This window comes from Telmatherina bonti (genome assembly GCF_933228915.1).
Source record: "Telmatherina bonti genome assembly, chromosome: 1".
NCBI lineage: Eukaryota > Metazoa > Chordata > Actinopteri > Atheriniformes > Telmatherinidae > Telmatherina > Telmatherina bonti.
In genome coordinates this window covers 653,261-670,488 of record NC_136619.1, presented here as the reverse complement: position 1 = coordinate 670,488, position 17,228 = coordinate 653,261, and the positions used below count along the sequence as shown (strand labels likewise).

General features: G+C 47.8%; 1 protein-coding gene across 1 annotated transcript in view; it reads right to left on the bottom strand.

Moving 5' to 3' along the window:
- Nucleotides 1-17,228, bottom strand: part of tmc3 (transmembrane channel like 3) — a gene marked incomplete at its 5' end in the record, with an annotated part of 184,826 nt that overhangs the window by 110,474 nt on the left and 57,124 nt on the right. The window contains one exon of the mRNA XM_079245545.1: nt 14,465-14,725. Coding sequence (XP_079101671.1) covers nt 14,465-14,725 — 261 coding nt within the window. The remainder of the gene's footprint in view (nt 1-14,464; nt 14,726-17,228) is intronic.

The following is a 17,228-nucleotide window of genomic DNA, read 5'->3' as shown; positions in this document are numbered from 1 at the left end:
TGTGTCTCTGTGTGTCCCTGTGTGTCCCTGTGTGTCCCTGTGTGTCTCTATGTGTGTCTCTGTGTGTCTCTATGTGTGTCCCTGTGTGTCTCTATGTGTGTCTCTGTGTGTCTCTATGTGTGTCCCTGTGTGTCCCTGTGTGTCTCTATGTGTGTCCCTGTGTGTCTCTGTGTGTGTCCCTGTGTGTCTCTGTGTGTCTCTATGTGTCCCTGTGTGTCCCTGTGTCTGTCTCTGTGTGTCTCTGTGTGTCCCTGTGTGTCTCTGTGTGTCTCTGTGTGTGTCTCTGTGCGTCCCTGTGTGTCTCTATGTGTGTCTCTATGTGTCTCTGTGTGTGTCTCTGTGTGTGTCTCTATGTGTCTCTGTGTGTGTCTCTATGTGTCTCTGTGTGTGTCCCTGTGTGTCCCTGTGTGTCTCTATGTGTGTCCCTGTGTGTCTCTGTGTGTGTCCCTGTGTGTCTCTGTGTGTCTCTATGTGTCCCTGTGTGTCTCTATTTGTCCCTGTGTGTCCCTGTGTGTCTCTATGTGTCCCTGTGTGTCTCTGTGTGTGTCTCTGTGTGTGTCTCTATGTGTGTCCCTGTGTGTCTCTATGTGTGTCCCTGTGTGTCTCTGTGTGTCTCTGTGTGTGTCCCTGTGTGTCCCTGTGTGTGTCCCTGTGTGTCTCTGTGTGTCTCTATGTGTCCCTGTGTGTCTCTATGTGTCCCTGTGTGTCCCTGTGTGTCTCTATGTGTGTCTCTGTGTGTCTCTGTGTGTGTCCCTGTGTGTCTCTGTGTGTCTCTGTGTGTGTCCCTGTGTGTCCCTGTGTGTCCCTGTGTGTCTCTATGTGTGTCTCTGTGTGTCTCTATGTGTGTCTCTCTGTGTCTCTGTGTGGTTCTCTATGTGTCCCTGTGTGTCTCTATGTTTCCCTGTGTGTCCATGTGTGTCTCTGTGTGTCCCTGTGTGTCTTTATGTGTGTCTCTGTGTGTCTCTGTGTGTGTCTCTGTGTGTCTCTGTGTGTGTCCCTGTGTGTCCCTGTGTGTCTCTATGTGTGTCTCTGTGTGTCTCTGTGTGTGTCCCTGTGTGTCCCTGTGTGTCTCTATGTGTGTCTCTGTGTGTCTCTATGTGTGTCTCTCTGTGTCTCTGTGTGTGTCCCTGTGTGTCCCTGTGTGTCTCTATGTGTGTCTCTGTGTGTCCATGTGTGTCTCTGTGTGTCCCTGTGTGTCTCTATGTGTGTCCCTGTGTGTCTCTGTGTGTGTCCCTGTGTGTCTCTGTGTGTGTCCCTGTGTGTCCCTGTGTGTCTCTATGTGTGTCTCTGTGTGTCTCTATGTGTGTCTCTGTGTGTCCCTGTGTGTCTCTATGTGTGTCCCTGTGTGTCTCTATGTGTGTCCCTGTGTGTCCCTGTGTGTCTCTGTGTGTGTCCCTGTGTGTCCCTGTGTGTCTCTATGCGTGTCCCTGTGTGTCTCTATGTGTGTCTCTGTGTGTCTCTGTGTGTGTCCCTGTGGGTCCCTGTGTGTCTCTATGTGTGTCTCTGTGTGTCTCTATGTGTGTCTCTGTGTGTCTCTATATGTGTCCCTGTGTGTCTCTGTGTGTCTCTGTGTGTGTCTCTATGTGTGTCTCTGTGTGTGTCTCTGTGTGTCTCTGTGTGTGTCCCTGTGTGTCTCTGTGTGTCTCTATGTGTCCCTGTGTGTCCCTGTGTGTCTCTATGTGTGTCTCTGTGTGTCTCTGTGTGTCTCTATGTGTCCCTGTGTGTCTCTATGTGTCCCTGTGTGTCTCTGTGTGTCTCTGTGTGTCTCTATGTGTGTCCCTGTGTGTCTCTATGTGTGTCCCTGTGTGTCTCAATGTGTCCCTGTGTGTCCCTGTGTGTCTCTATGTGTGTCCCTGTGTGTCCCTGTGTGTCTCTATTTGTGTCCCTGTTTGTCTTTATGTGTGTCTCTGTGTGTCTCGATGTGTTTCCCTGTGTGTCTCTATGTGTGTCCCTGTGTGTCTCTGTGTGTCTCTGTGTGTGTCCCTGTGTGTCTCTTTGTGTGTCCCTGTGTGTCCCTGTGTGTCTCTATGTGTGTCTCTGTGTGTCTCTATGTGTGTCCCTGTGTGTCTCTGTGTGTCTCTGTGTGTCCCTGTGTGTCTCTATGTGTCTCTGTGTGTCCCTGTGTGTCTCTATGTGTCTCTATGTGTCCCTGTGTGTCCCTGTGTGTCTCTATGTGTCCCTGTGTGTCTCTATGTGTGTCCCTGTGTGTCTCTGTGTGTCTCTGTGTGTCCCTGTGTGTCTCTATGTGTCTCTGTGTGTCCCTGTGTGTCTCTATGTGTCTCTATGTGTCCCTGTGTGTCCCTGTGTGTCTCTATGTGTCCCTGTGTGTCTCTATGTGTGTCTCTATGTGTGTCCCTGTGTGTCCCTGTGTGTCCCTCTGTGTCCCTCTGTGTGTCTCTGTGTGTCTCTATGTGTGTCTCTATGTGTCTATGTGTGTCTCTGTGTGTCCCTGTGTGTCTCTATGTGTGTCTCTATGTGTGTCTCTGTGTGTGTCTATGTGTATCTCTATGTGTGTCTCTTTGTGTCTCTATGTGTGTCTCTATGTGTGTCTCTGTGTGTCTCTGTGTGTCTCTGTGTGTCCCTGTGTGTCCCTGTGTGTCTCTATGTGTGTCTCTGTGTGTCTCTGTGTGTCCCTGTGTGTCTCTATGTGTGTCTCTGTGTGTCTCTATGTGTGTCCCTGTGTGTCCCTGTGTGTCTCTATGTGTGTCCCTGTGTGTCTCTGTGTGTGTCCCTGTGTGTCTCTGTGTGTCTCTATGTGTCCCTGTGTGTCCCTGTGTCTGTCTCTGTGTGTCTCTGTGTGTCCCTGTGTGTCTCTGTGTGTCTCTGTGTGTGTCTCTGTGCGTCCCTGTGTGTCTCTATGTGTGTCTCTATGTGTCTCTGTGTGTGTCTCTGTGTGTGTCTCTATGTGTCTCTGTGTGTGTCTCTATGTGTCTCTGTGTGTGTCCCTGTGTGTCCCTGTGTGTCTCTATGTGTGTCCCTGTGTGTCTCTGTGTGTGTCCCTGTGTGTCTCTGTGTGTCTCTATGTGTCCCTGTGTGTCTCTATTTGTCCCTGTGTGTCCCTGTGTGTCTCTATGTGTCCCTGTGTGTCTCTGTGTGTGTCTCTGTGTGTGTCTCTATGTGTGTCCCTGTGTGTCTCTATGTGTGTCCCTGTGTGTCTCTGTGTGTCTCTGTGTGTGTCCCTGTGTGTCCCTGTGTGTGTCCCTGTGTGTCTCTGTGTGTCTCTATGTGTCCCTGTGTGTCTCTATGTGTCCCTGTGTGTCCCTGTGTGTCTCTATGTGTGTCTCTGTGTGTCTCTGTGTGTGTCCCTGTGTGTCTCTGTGTGTCTCTGTGTGTGTCCCTGTGTGTCCCTGTGTGTCTCTATGTGTGTCTCTGTGTGTCTCTATGTGTGTCTCTCTGTGTCTCTGTGTGGTTCTCTATGTGTCCCTGTGTGTCTCTATGTTTCCCTGTGTGTCCATGTGTGTCTCTGTGTGTCCCTGTGTGTCTTTATGTGTGTCTCTGTGTGTCTCTGTGTGTGTCTCTGTGTGTCTCTGTGTGTGTCCCTGTGTGTCCCTGTGTGTCTCTATGTGTGTCTCTGTGTGTCTCTGTGTGTGTCCCTGTGTGTCCCTGTGTGTCTCTATGTGTGTCTCTGTGTGTCTCTATGTGTGTCTCTCTGTGTCTCTGTGTGTGTCCCTGTGTGTCCCTGTGTGTCTCTATGTGTGTCTCTGTGTGTCCATGTGTGTCTCTGTGTGTCCCTGTGTGTCTCTATGTGTGTCCCTGTGTGTCTCTGTGTGTGTCCCTGTGTGTCTCTGTGTGTGTCCCTGTGTGTCCCTGTGTGTCTCTATGTGTGTCTCTGTGTGTCTCTATGTGTGTCTCTGTGTGTCCCTGTGTGTCTCTATGTGTGTCCCTGTGTGTCTCTATGTGTGTCCCTGTGTGTCCCTGTGTGTCTCTGTGTGTGTCCCTGTGTGTCCCTGTGTGTCTCTATGCGTGTCCCTGTGTGTCTCTATGTGTGTCTCTGTGTGTCTCTGTGTGTGTCCCTGTGGGTCCCTGTGTGTCTCTATGTGTGTCTCTGTGTGTCTCTATGTGTGTCTCTGTGTGTCTCTATATGTGTCCCTGTGTGTCTCTGTGTGTCTCTGTGTGTGTCTCTATGTGTGTCTCTGTGTGTGTCTCTGTGTGTCTCTGTGTGTGTCCCTGTGTGTCTCTGTGTGTCTCTATGTGTCCCTGTGTGTCCCTGTGTGTCTCTATGTGTGTCTCTGTGTGTCTCTGTGTGTCTCTATGTGTCCCTGTGTGTCTCTATGTGTCCCTGTGTGTCTCTGTGTGTCTCTGTGTGTCTCTATGTGTGTCCCTGTGTGTCTCTATGTGTGTCCCTGTGTGTCTCAATGTGTCCCTGTGTGTCCCTGTGTGTCTCTATGTGTGTCCCTGTGTGTCCCTGTGTGTCTCTATTTGTGTCCCTGTTTGTCTTTATGTGTGTCTCTGTGTGTCTCGATGTGTTTCCCTGTGTGTCTCTATGTGTGTCCCTGTGTGTCTCTGTGTGTCTCTGTGTGTGTCCCTGTGTGTCTCTTTGTGTGTCCCTGTGTGTCCCTGTGTGTCTCTATGTGTGTCTCTGTGTGTCTCTATGTGTGTCCCTGTGTGTCTCTGTGTGTGTCTCTGTGTGTCCCTGTGTGTCTCTATGTGTGTCCCTGTGTGTCTCTGTGTGTCTCTGTGTGTGTCCTTGTATGTCTCTGTGTGTGTCCCTGTGTGTCCCTGTGTGTCTCTATGTGTGTCTCTATGTGTGTCTCTGTGTGTCTCTATGTGTGTCTCTGTGTGTGTCTCTGTGTGTGTCCCTGTGTGTCTCTGTGTGTCCCTGTGTGTCTCTATGTGTCCCTGTGTGTCTCTATGTGTCCCTGTGTGTCCCTGTGTGTCTCTATGTGTGTCTCTGTGTGTCTCTATGTGTGTCTCCATGTGTCTCTATGTGTGTCCCTGTGTGTCTCTATGTGTGTCTCCGTGTGTCTCTATGTGTGTCCCTGTGTGTCTCTGTGTGTGTCCCTGTGTGTCTCTATGTGTGTCCCTGTGTGTCTCTGTGTGTCTCTGTGTGTGTCCCTGTGTGTCTCTGTGTGTGTCTCTATGTGTGTCCCTGTGTGTCTCTATTTGTGTCTCTATGTGTGTCTCTGTGTGTCCCTGTGTGTCTCTATGTGTGTCCCTGTGTGTCTCTGTGTGTGTCCCTGTGTGTCTCCATGTGTGTCTCTGTGTGTGTCCCTGTGTGTCTCCATGTGTGTCCCTGTGTGTCTCTATGTGTGTCTCTGTGTGTCTATATGTGTGTCCCTGTGTGTCTCTGTGTGTGTCTCTATGTGTGTCCCTGTGTGTCTCTGTGTGTCTCTGTGTGTCCCTGTGTGTCCCTGTGTGTCTCTGTGTGTCCCTGTGTGTCTCTGTGTGTCCCTGTGTGTCTCTGTGTGTCTCTATGTGTCCCTGTGTGTCTCTATGTGTCCCTGTGTGTCCCTGTGTGTCTCTATGTGTGTCTCTGTGTGTCTCTATGTGTGTCTGTGTGTCTCTGTGTGTGTCTATGTGTGTCCCTGTGTGTCTCTATGTGTCCCTGTGTGTCTCTATGTGTCCCTGTGTGTCCCTGTGTGTCTCTATGTGTGTCTCTGTGTGTCTCTGTGTGTGTCTCTGTGTGTCTCTATGTGTGTCTCTCTGTGTCTCTGTGTGTCTCTGTGTTTGTCTCTATGTGTGTCCCTGTGTGTCTCTGTGTGTGTCCCTGTGTGTCTCTATGTGTGTCTCTATGTGTGTCCCTGTGTGTCTCTGTGTGTGTCCCTGTGTGTCTCTGTGTGTCTCTATGTGTGTCCCTGTGTGTCTCTGTGTGTGTCCCTGTGTGTCCCTGTGTGTCTCTATGTGTGTCCCTGTGTGTCCCTGTGTGTCTCTATGTGTGTCCCTGTGTGTCTCTATGTGTGTCTCTGTGTGTCTCTGTGTGTGTCTCTATGTGTGTCCCTGTGTGTCTCTATTTGTGTCTCTATGTGTGTCTCTGTGTGTCCCTGTGTGTCTCTATGTGTGTCCCTGTGTGTCTCTGTGTGTGTCCCTGTGTGTCTCTATGTTTCCCTGTGTGTCCCTGTGTGTCTCTATGTGTGTCCCTGTGTGTCTCTATGTGTGTCTCCATGTGTCTCTATGTGTGTCCCTGTGTGTCTCTATGTGTGTCTCCGTGTGTCTCTATGTGTGTCCCTGTGTGTCTCTATGTGTGTCTCTGTGTGTGTCTCTGTGTGTCTCTGTGTGTGTCTCTGTGTGTCTCTATGTGTGTCTCTGTGTGTCTCTGTGTGTGTCCCTGTGTGTCTCTATGTGTGTCTCTATGTGTGTCCCTGTGTGTCTCTGTGTGTCTCTGTGTGTCTCTATGTGTCCCTGTGTGTCCCTGTGTGTCTCTGTGTGTCCCTGTGTGTCTCTGTGTGTCCCTGTGTGTCTCTGTGTGTCCCTGTGTGTCTCTATGTGTGTCTCTGTGTGTCTCAGTGTGTGTCTCTGTGTGTCTCTGTGTGTCTCTGTGTGTGTCTCTGTGTGTCCCTGTGTGTCCTTGTGTGTCTCTGTGTGTCCCTGTGTGTCTCTATGTGTGTCTCTGTGTGTCCCTGTGTGTCCTTGTGTGTCTCTGTGTGTCCCTGTGTGTCTCTGTGTGTCTCTGTGTGTCCCTGTGTGTCCCTGTGTGTCTCTATGTGTGTCCCTGTGTGTCTCTGTGTGTCCCTGTGTTTCTCTGTGTGTCCCTGTGTGTCCCTGTGTGTCTCTATGTGTGTCCCTGTGTGTCCCTGTGTGTCTCTGTGTGTGTCCCTGTGTGTCCCTCTGTGTCTCTATGTGTGTCTCTGTGTGTCTCTATGTGTGTCTCTGTGTGTCTCTGTGTGTGTCCCTATGTGTGTCCCTGTGTGTCCCTGTGTGTCCCTGTGATGGAGGAGATGTCCAGGTGTTCCCTGCCCTTCACCCAGAGCCTGCTCGGACAGGCTCCAGCTTCCCCTTCATCGGACTAAGCGTTTAGGATGATGGATGAACAAGTTTTATAAAGGACTTACATTAATACAGAGAGCATGATTGTCAGTAGTCTCATAGTTTAAACTTGACTTTATTTCTACAGAAAAAATATTTCTATAGTTTAAAGGAAAAGGTGAGGAGAAATGGTGAGGAATTACAAAAGAAAAACAGAACATGGCAACACTGTCATGATGTGATGTTTCGTGTTCTCTTTAGTTCATGGTTTCCTGCTTTATTTTGTACTTTCTCCTGTTTAGTTCCGCCATGTCTGGTTTCCTGTTTTACTTTCCTGTTCGTAAGAGTCACCTGGTCTCATTTAGTTCATTCCCTTCACCTGTGTCCCGTTTTGACTCGTTACTGCGAGACCTTCCCCCCAGCCATAATGCAGAGTTAGACAGCTGTCCCAACTACAGTTGTAGGGTACAGATCGCCACGGCTGCTTTTTAGTGGAGGTGGAAGTGCAGTTTGAGAAATATATGGAAAGCTCAGCTAATATCTATTTTGATTTGTCTACAGCTGAGGTGAGGAAGTTGGCATCGAGCTTTGGAGCCACTTCCACAAGCTTGGTCTGACAAAGAAAAAGCCAGTGCTGACTGGTTTACAGGCTCCTTAAATCCTTCACTCTCTCAAAAAAATTAGAAGCTACCTGCCTTGCCAGAACATTTAAAAAGGTCAATGTGAAGTCTTTTTTTTTTTGACAGTCTGGAACAAGTGTTAATAAATTCTGGGACCAGCAGATAAATGGAACACGGAGGAAACTGGTCTGACTATGGTACAGAAACCAGAGTGATTGGTGGCCAAGCGTGGTTTCAAGCAAGTGGGGTCACTGACATTGGGTGAAAGGGGTTCCCTGGTGACACTTACTTGCACAGTGTTAGCCACAGGGAACAGTATCCCTCCCTACTTCATATTTCCTTGGATGGTCTTCTGTAACCACTTCATCCACAATGGGGCATGTGGCACCGAAGAAGAGGCAAAACCCAGAGGGCGGATGAAAGAACCACACTGTTGATTTTCTCAAGTATTTTTTGGAACATGTCAAGTGCTCAAAGCAGAAGCCTCACTTACTTAATCTGGATGAAAACTGCTCACATCTTTTTATTGATGGGCTGAACTTTGCCAAAACAGATGGTATCATTTTGTTGTCCTTCCCACCACACTGCTCACACAGACCTTTGGACAGAAGTGTTTATGGGCCACTTAAAAAGCATGTGAACTATGTCTTTGCTTGCTGGACGAGGGACAGCCCAGGTGAAACACTTACCATCTATGACATCCCTGGGAGTGTGGAAATCACTTCTCCTCTGGCGGAAACCCCACTGAATATTCAGACTGGCGTTTGGGTGACATGGGTTCAACCTTTCAACGGGGATGTGTTTTTATGGACAGAATTTACAACATCTTATGTCTCAGATTGTCCATATCAGAACCCAAAACTACCCAGCACCAACCCAACTGTTCCAAGACCCAGCGCTGAACCAGCCACTCCAAAACCCAGCATTGAACCAACTACTCCAAAACCCAGCATTGAACCAACTACTCCAGGACCCAGCATTGAACCAACTACTCCAAAACCCAGCATTGAACCTGCTACTCCAAAACCCAGCATTGAACCTGCTACTCCAAAACCCAGCATTGAACCTGCTACTCCAAAACCCAGCATTGAACCAACTACTCCAAAACCCAGCATTGAACCAACTACTCCAGGACCCAGCATTGAACCAACTACTCCAAAACCCAGCATTGAACCTGCTACTCCAGGACCCAGCATTGAACCAACTACTCCAGGACCCAGCATTGAACCAACTACTCCAAAACCCAGCCTTGAACCTGCTACTCCAGGACCCAGCATTGAACCAACTACTCCAAAACCCAGCATTGAACCAACTACTCCAGGACCCAGCATTGAACCAACTACTCCAAAACCCAGCATTGAACCTGCTACTCCAGGACCCAGCATTGAACCAACTACTCCAGGACCCAGCATTGAACCAACTACTCCAAAACCCAGCCTTGAACCTGCTACTCCAGGACCCAGCATTGAACCAACTACTCCAAAACCCAGCATTGAACCAACTACTCCAGGACCCAGCATTGAACCAACTACTCCAAAACCCAGCATTGAACCTGCTACTCCAGGACCCAGCATTGAACCAACTACTCCAGGACCCAGCATTGAACCAACTACTCCAAAACCCAGCCTTGAACCTGCTACTCCAGGACCCAGCATTGAACCAACTACTCCAGGACCCAGCATTGAACCAACTACTCCAAAACCCAGCCTTGAACCTGCTACTCCAAAACCCAGCATTGAACCAACTACTCCAGGACCCAGCATTGAACCAACTACTCCAGGACCCAGCATTGAACCAACTACTCCAGGACCCAGCATTGAACCAACTACTCCAGGACCCAGCATTGAACCAACTACTCCAAAACCCAGCATTGAACCTGCTACTCCAAAACCCAGCATTGAACCTGCTACTCCAGGACCCAGCATTGAACCAACTACTCCAGGACCCAGCATTGAACCAACTACTCCAGGACCCAGCATTGAACCAACTACTCCAGGACCCAGCATTGAACCAACTACTCCAAAACCCAGCATTGAACCAACTACTCCAGGACCCAGCATTGAACCTGCTACTCCAGGACCCAGCATTGAACCAACTACTCCAGGACCCAGCATTGAACCTGCTACTCCAGGACCCAGCATTGAACCAACTACTCCAGGACCCAGCATTGAACCAACTACTCCAAAACCCAGCATTGAACCTGCCACTCCAGGACCCAGCATTGAACCTGCCACTCCAGGACCCAGCATTGAACCAACTACTCCAGGACCCAGCATTGAACCTGCTACTCCAGGACCCAGCATTGAACCTGCCACTCCAGGACCCAGCATTGAACCTGCTACTCCAGGACCCAGCATTGAACCTGCTACTCCAGGACCCAGCATTGAACCTGCCACTCCAGGACCCAGCATTGAACCTGCTACTCCAGGACCCAGCATTGAACCAACTACTCCAAAACCCAGCATTGAACCAACTACTCCAGGACCCAGCATTGAACCTGCTACTCCAAAACCCAGCATTGAACCTGCCACTCCAGGACCCAGCATTGAACCTGCTACTCCAGGACCCAGCATTGAACCTGCTACTCCAGGACCCAGCATTGAACCTGCCACTCCAGGACCCAGCATTGAACCTGCTACTCCAGGACCCAGCATTGAACCAACTACTCCAAAACCCAGCATTGAACCAACTACTCCAAAACCCAGCATTGAACCAACTACTCCAGGACCCAGCATTGAACCAACTACTCCAGGACCCAGCATTGAACCTGCTACTCCAGGACCCAGCATTGAACCAACTACTCCAGGACCCAGCATTGAACCAACTACTCCAAAACCCAGCCTTGAACCTGCTACTCCAGGACCCAGCATTGAACCAACTACTCCAAAACCCAGCATTGAACCAACTACTCCAGGACCCAGCATTGAACCAACTACTCCAAAACCCAGCATTGAACCTGCTACTCCAGGACCCAGCATTGAACCAACTACTCCAGGACCCAGCATTGAACCAACTACTCCAAAACCCAGCCTTGAACCTGCTACTCCAGGACCCAGCATTGAACCAACTACTCCAGGACCCAGCATTGAACCAACTACTCCAAAACCCAGCCTTGAACCTGCTACTCCAAAACCCAGCATTGAACCAACTACTCCAGGACCCAGCATTGAACCAACTACTCCAGGACCCAGCATTGAACCAACTACTCCAGGACCCAGCATTGAACCAACTACTCCAGGACCCAGCATTGAACCAACTACTCCAAAACCCAGCATTGAACCTGCTACTCCAAAACCCAGCATTGAACCTGCTACTCCAGGACCCAGCATTGAACCAACTACTCCAGGACCCAGCATTGAACCAACTACTCCAGGACCCAGCATTGAACCAACTACTCCAGGACCCAGCATTGAACCAACTACTCCAAAACCCAGCATTGAACCAACTACTCCAGGACCCAGCATTGAACCTGCTACTCCAGGACCCAGCATTGAACCAACTACTCCAGGACCCAGCATTGAACCTGCTACTCCAGGACCCAGCATTGAACCAACTACTCCAGGACCCAGCATTGAACCAACTACTCCAAAACCCAGCATTGAACCTGCCACTCCAGGACCCAGCATTGAACCTGCCACTCCAGGACCCAGCATTGAACCAACTACTCCAGGACCCAGCATTGAACCTGCTACTCCAGGACCCAGCATTGAACCTGCCACTCCAGGACCCAGCATTGAACCTGCTACTCCAGGACCCAGCATTGAACCTGCTACTCCAGGACCCAGCATTGAACCTGCCACTCCAGGACCCAGCATTGAACCTGCTACTCCAGGACCCAGCATTGAACCAACTACTCCAAAACCCAGCATTGAACCAACTACTCCAGGACCCAGCATTGAACCTGCTACTCCAAAACCCAGCATTGAACCTGCCACTCCAGGACCCAGCATTGAACCTGCCACTCCAGGACCCAGCATTGAACCTGCCACTCCAGGACCCAGCATTGAACCTGCCACTCCAGGACCCAGCATTGAACCTGCTACTCCAGGACCCAGCATTGAACCAACTACTCCAGGACCCAGCATTGAACCAACTACTCCAGGACCCAGCATTGAACCAACTACTCCAGGACCCAGCATTGAACCTGCTACTCCAGGACCCAGCATTGAACCTGCTACTCCAGGACCCAGCATTGAACTCGCTACTCCAGGACCCAGCATTGAACCTGCCACTCCAGGACCCAGCATTGAACCTGCCACTCCAGGACCCAGCATTGAACCTGCTACTCCAGGACCCAGCATTGAACCTGCCACTCCAGGACCCAGCATTGAACCTGCCACTCCAGGACCCAGCATTGAACCAACTACTCCAGGACCCAGCATTGAACCTGCTACTCCAGGACCCAGCATTGAACCTGCCACTCCAGGACCCAGCATTGAACCTGCCACTCCAGGACCCAGCATTGAACCTGCTACTCCAGGACCCAGCATTGAACCAACTACTCCAGGACCCAGCATTGAACCAACTACTCCAGGACCCAGCATTGAACCAACTACTCCAGGACCCAGCATTGAACCTGCTACTCCAGGACCCAGCATTGAACCTGCTACTCCAGGACCCAGCATTGAACCTGCTACTCCAGGACCCAGCATTGAACCTGCCACTCCAGGACCCAGCATTGAACCTGCCACTCCAGGACCCAGCATTGAACTCGCTACTCCAGGACCCAGCATTGAACCTGCTACTCCAGGACCCAGCATTGAACCTGCCACTCCAGGACCCAGCATTGAACCTGCCACTCCAGGACCCAGCATTGAACCTGCCACTCCAGGACCCAGCATTGAACCTGCCACTCCAGGACCCAGCATTGAACCTGCCACTCCAGGACCCAGCATTGAACCTGCTACTCCAGACCTAAGAAAGCAAGCCATCTTTTTATCCTTTTGGAATCACGCCACCGTGACCAGCACACTAAGTCCAGAGGATATGAAGCCTTAACCAAAAGCTGGTTGAAGAGGAAAAAGTTAACAAGCAAAGGCAAAAGAGAAAAACTGCTCTTCTCACCAACACACCTGTGAAGGAGGCCCTTGAAATGGGAAAGAAAAAGAGGATGGGAGCAAAAAGAAAAACTCCATATGAGTCCTTTTCAGAAGAAGATGACTTCCTGTGCCTGGTCTGTGTAGAACAGCCACCCAGGAGAAATCTGGGTGAATAATATGCAAAGAATGGGCCTATGAAAAAAGCACCCTTGGTAAATCAGAGTACATTTGCCAGAACTGTGATTCAGAGAGTCTGAATAATTAGTAGTTTAAGTAGATAAAAAAAGGCATGTGAGGTAGCCTGGAGTTTAATCCAGTGCTTGTTGCATCTTATGTTGTGTTAAAGTTTGTTCAGTGGCATTAAATGACTTCTTCAGTCAATGATAAACACTATCTGTGCCTGACTTCAGTGTTCAGTTTCAAGTAAAAAAAATCTGAAGAATTATAATTGTGTCCTTTTTTATTAGTTGTCCTATCTAGTGAGACAGCTTACCCCATGGTGGGGCAACATGTTCATACTCTCCATTTGACTGCCTGTAACTCTGCATTGACAAAAGATACAAACATATCACGGATACATAATATAGACCTGAGATGTTGGTCTTTCATCTGGTACACATTTAATTTTAAATGATGTATCGATTCCAAGACATATGTAAGAGTATAAAAAGTGTGACAACCAGCCCCGGTCACTCCCTCGTCTGTGCAAAACTATGGAGAAGTAATGGGTGTTGAATCCTCGGTCGAGGATTAAAGCTTGATGAGCTTCAATCCGAGCATTTCACCTGTCGTAGAATTTATCTGATGAGAAATCTAGAAATCAACCATGCTCTGTCCAGTTTATTGACGATGCCCAGTTGTTGCGAGAGGTCTGGAGAGCTCAGGGTGTTACAGCCATCTTTAGGCAATAACCTTCGTCTGGCTGCACTAGTCAAAACAACTGCCAGCTTGTAGATAACAGTCAAAGCTGTTGGCATTCCACTGCACCAGCTTGGAAAAAAATGGACACCTCCAAAACACTCACTTTGTGAGAATATTATTATGCTATATAAACCTAAAAGAATCTCTAAACAATCGTTAAAATGTGCACTGTGACAACACCAGCCAATGTTGGTCATAACTTTTGTAAAGCATGCATATGAATGCAACATTTCACAAAAAACTTGATTGTATTATCAGGAATATTGATGACAACACAACTTGCTTAAAACTAACATCAGAAAGTCAATTGATGAAGACAACTGGAATGCACTAAACCATCTCCAGCGTTGGCATGTTAGATGGTAGCCTCTACACTGTTCATGCTAGCACCTCCTTATACTAAAGCCTGTAAATCTTTGATTGTTTCTTTCAGGTAATAAGAGATAATTTAACTCTGTGGATGAATCAGAGACATGGAGAAACACAAACCCTGTAAGGATAGAAGTTAAACCATCGGTAAATTACATTCTTTCAGTTTTTTCTCTCGGCACCTTAGGTGTTTTCCTGATTACAGCTGTTACAGATGTTAGCTAACAGATGTTAGCGAGATATTTGGTGAACTCAGTAAGACTCGTTCTGTGTTCTGTAGACTAAATTTGCCCTCAGAAAAAAATGGAAAATGGAAATGACACCAGATGGGCTTTGGTCCCCAATCCAACAGGTTTTCCATGTATTCCTGCTCCAACACACCTGACTCAAATCAATCAGTCATTGTGCAGAACTAAATGAGCTAATGGATCTCTTTAATGTTTTTAGTTGGATCTCCATAATGTGTTTCGGAACTGGGATACATTGAAAGCCTGCAGGGTAGAGGCCCTCGAGAACCAACTTTAGACATCCCTGATTTAGATATAACTACATTAAGTAGCATTAATCAGATAATAAAACATCTTCCTTCTGAAAGAAATGAATTGTAAAAACCTGTCCAACATAGGTCTCCCAGCACTGATCCTGCTGAGAACGGGTGTTCTTCTCAAAAAGAGCCGTCTGGTTGTAGTTGGTTGCTGCGATGGTCCTCATGGTGGTCCTCAAGTTTACCACGGCAATGGTTGTAATGGTACTGTTTTGATTCCCTGAGATAGAGATCTCTGACACTGGGCTGGACCGGCTGTCCATCTCAGGTGGAAACGTGGGGGCCAAAAAGGTGCTGATATTGGTGGAGTTACCTGAACTCACCTGGAGCTGGAAGAAAGGTATAATACCGTCAAATAAGATACGTCAGCCTAGCTTGTTGTAAAACAACACCACCCACCCATTAGTGATGAAAGTTTTATATACAGAGGAAAAACAATAAGAACTAAAGATATTGTCTTCATCTTTTTTTATTTCTGATAAACAAACCTTGTAGAGAGAGTTTGGACACAAAAATACAGAATCATGAGAGTGAAAATTCCTATATGTGAATGATGCAGCTTGCGGATGCACTGGGAAACATCATCACTTGTTTTCGCCTTGTCTTGTCAACCATTAAAGCAGCAGAATGATGGTCTGGCTGCTGTTCGGCTGAGCAAACTTACAAGAGGAGCTTTACATAAATAACGATCCTGACCGGAGAGGACAGAGACAGAATAGACAGAGAACAGAAAAACAGAAGAAAAGAGAGCAGACGGAGAACAGGGAGAAGACAAGTCAGTTTATTGTATACCTGTTCCAACAAGGATACAGATGGATCCAACAGCCTGTTAAGTTCTGCACATTGAGTGGTTAGTTTGAGTCAGAGGAGTTGGAACAGGGATACATGGAAACCTGCAGGTTTGTGACCCTGGAGGACCAGAGTGGTGGCAGTCAGTGGTTAAAGTGGGATTTGGCGGGTGGTGGAGCCCTAATATTCAATGTTGTTGGGAAAATTCTGTATTATCTATTTGCAAGAGTTTATAGTTCATTCTGGTGCACATCTGGTACAAATGCACCTGGCCATTCATCTTCTTTTAACTGTTACAGGGCTGATAGGGCATGGGTGGGGGTGGTTGTGGGGGGGGTGAAAGGGGATGTGTATGTGTGTTAGTGTTTTATCTATTTTGATGTAAATTGTTTTAGAATGTAAACCACTTTGTATTGTTTTTAAGCACAAAAAGTGCTATAGAAATAAAGTTTGATTTGATGAAGGCTATATTCTCAACAGAAAAATACAGGCTGGATTAACAGGGAAAGTACACACAGCAATCTAACATGGCTAACACAGAGAAACACAGCAAACTAAAAGCCTAAAACATAGACTTGGACCAAGAGCAAAGTGAAAACCAAACTTGTATGGACACAAAGGTCAGTGAAAATAGACAGGTACAACATGTGAGATCAACTAAGGTGGGGGTAAACACAAGAAATGAAACTTAACATATAAGCTACAAAAGGAGAAAATATATTTCAAATTAGGACAAACTAGGCTGGATGTGACAATGCATCAATCTAAATTATCCTCAAATTTCTCTGACAACACCTTTCTAAAAAATAAATCAGCACAAAATGGGCTATGCTGAAGTGCTGGACCGACCCAGACCCTTTCTACTGCTGGACCAGTGCTGCCGAAGGACTGAAGTGCCACTACTGGTGCTGCTACGGGCCACGACTTTGGCTTTCTTTAATTCCCTAACCAGAGCAAAAATATGGTATTAATCAGGTAATAGTGTAGTAAAGTTACTAAAGGGCTACATTTTAAATTCACAGGAGCCAATGGTAAATTAAAACATGAAACATTCTGCCTTAATAAATTTGTGACATTTTAATCAAATAAATATCTTTACCACAGAAATATTTTGACTAGAGGTGGGACTCGATTAAAGGAAATAATCTAATTATTTACTGACACAGAGTTCACAACATGTTACAGGACATTTAACTTTTTTAATGTTTTATTCCCACACCTCATTTATAAAAACTAATATGTGACAGTCTGGTCCTGTATCGGGGGGGGGGGGGGGGGGCTTATGCTGCTGTTCACGGAGTGGAGTGAACAACCTTGGCGTTAGCATCAGAAGTCTCTGATATCACCAGAAAAAGCCGCTACATGTATTGACAGTACCCTTTTCTTTAGAGCCACGACACGGGTCTAAATAATCACTAAACACAGCCGAAAATCTGCTCAGTAATCAGCGGAAGACTGTGGACATCGACATAATCAGTGTAGAAGAAAACTGTACGGACAAATGTTTCGCAATGCTTTTTTTTTGGGTTTGTTTGTTTACTCTTTTTTTTCTTTTAACTATAACACTGCTGTGTGGCTGATGTAATGAATGCATATGCCCACTTTCACCCCTGGTAACAGCAATGGTGGATGGTAAGGGGGCTGTTTCAGGCGGTAGATCCACTTGTCTTGTGACCTGATGGTCTGTGGTTCAAGTCCTGTTCCCCTACTGCTGCCCTTAGGGGGAGATGATTGTTCTCTGAGGGCCGGTCCAAGCCCAATGCAATGATTTGCTGTGGTGACCAGCCCTTTCAGGAGAAGCTGAAAGGGAACAACAATGGTGGAGGGTAAGGGTGGCTCCTGGCTACCCAAAATACCACATCACTGTGTCATCTATTTTTTCTGTAATGCAATGTCCTGCATTGAGGATGTGCCTTCAGACACCAACATTGCACAAACAACCTGCCTTCAGATAATTAGTGAGCTGAGAGACTCTGCTCAGAAGGGCAGCTGTCATAGAGACCAATCACCAGATGGCACCACTCAGCCAGAAGCATGCCAGGC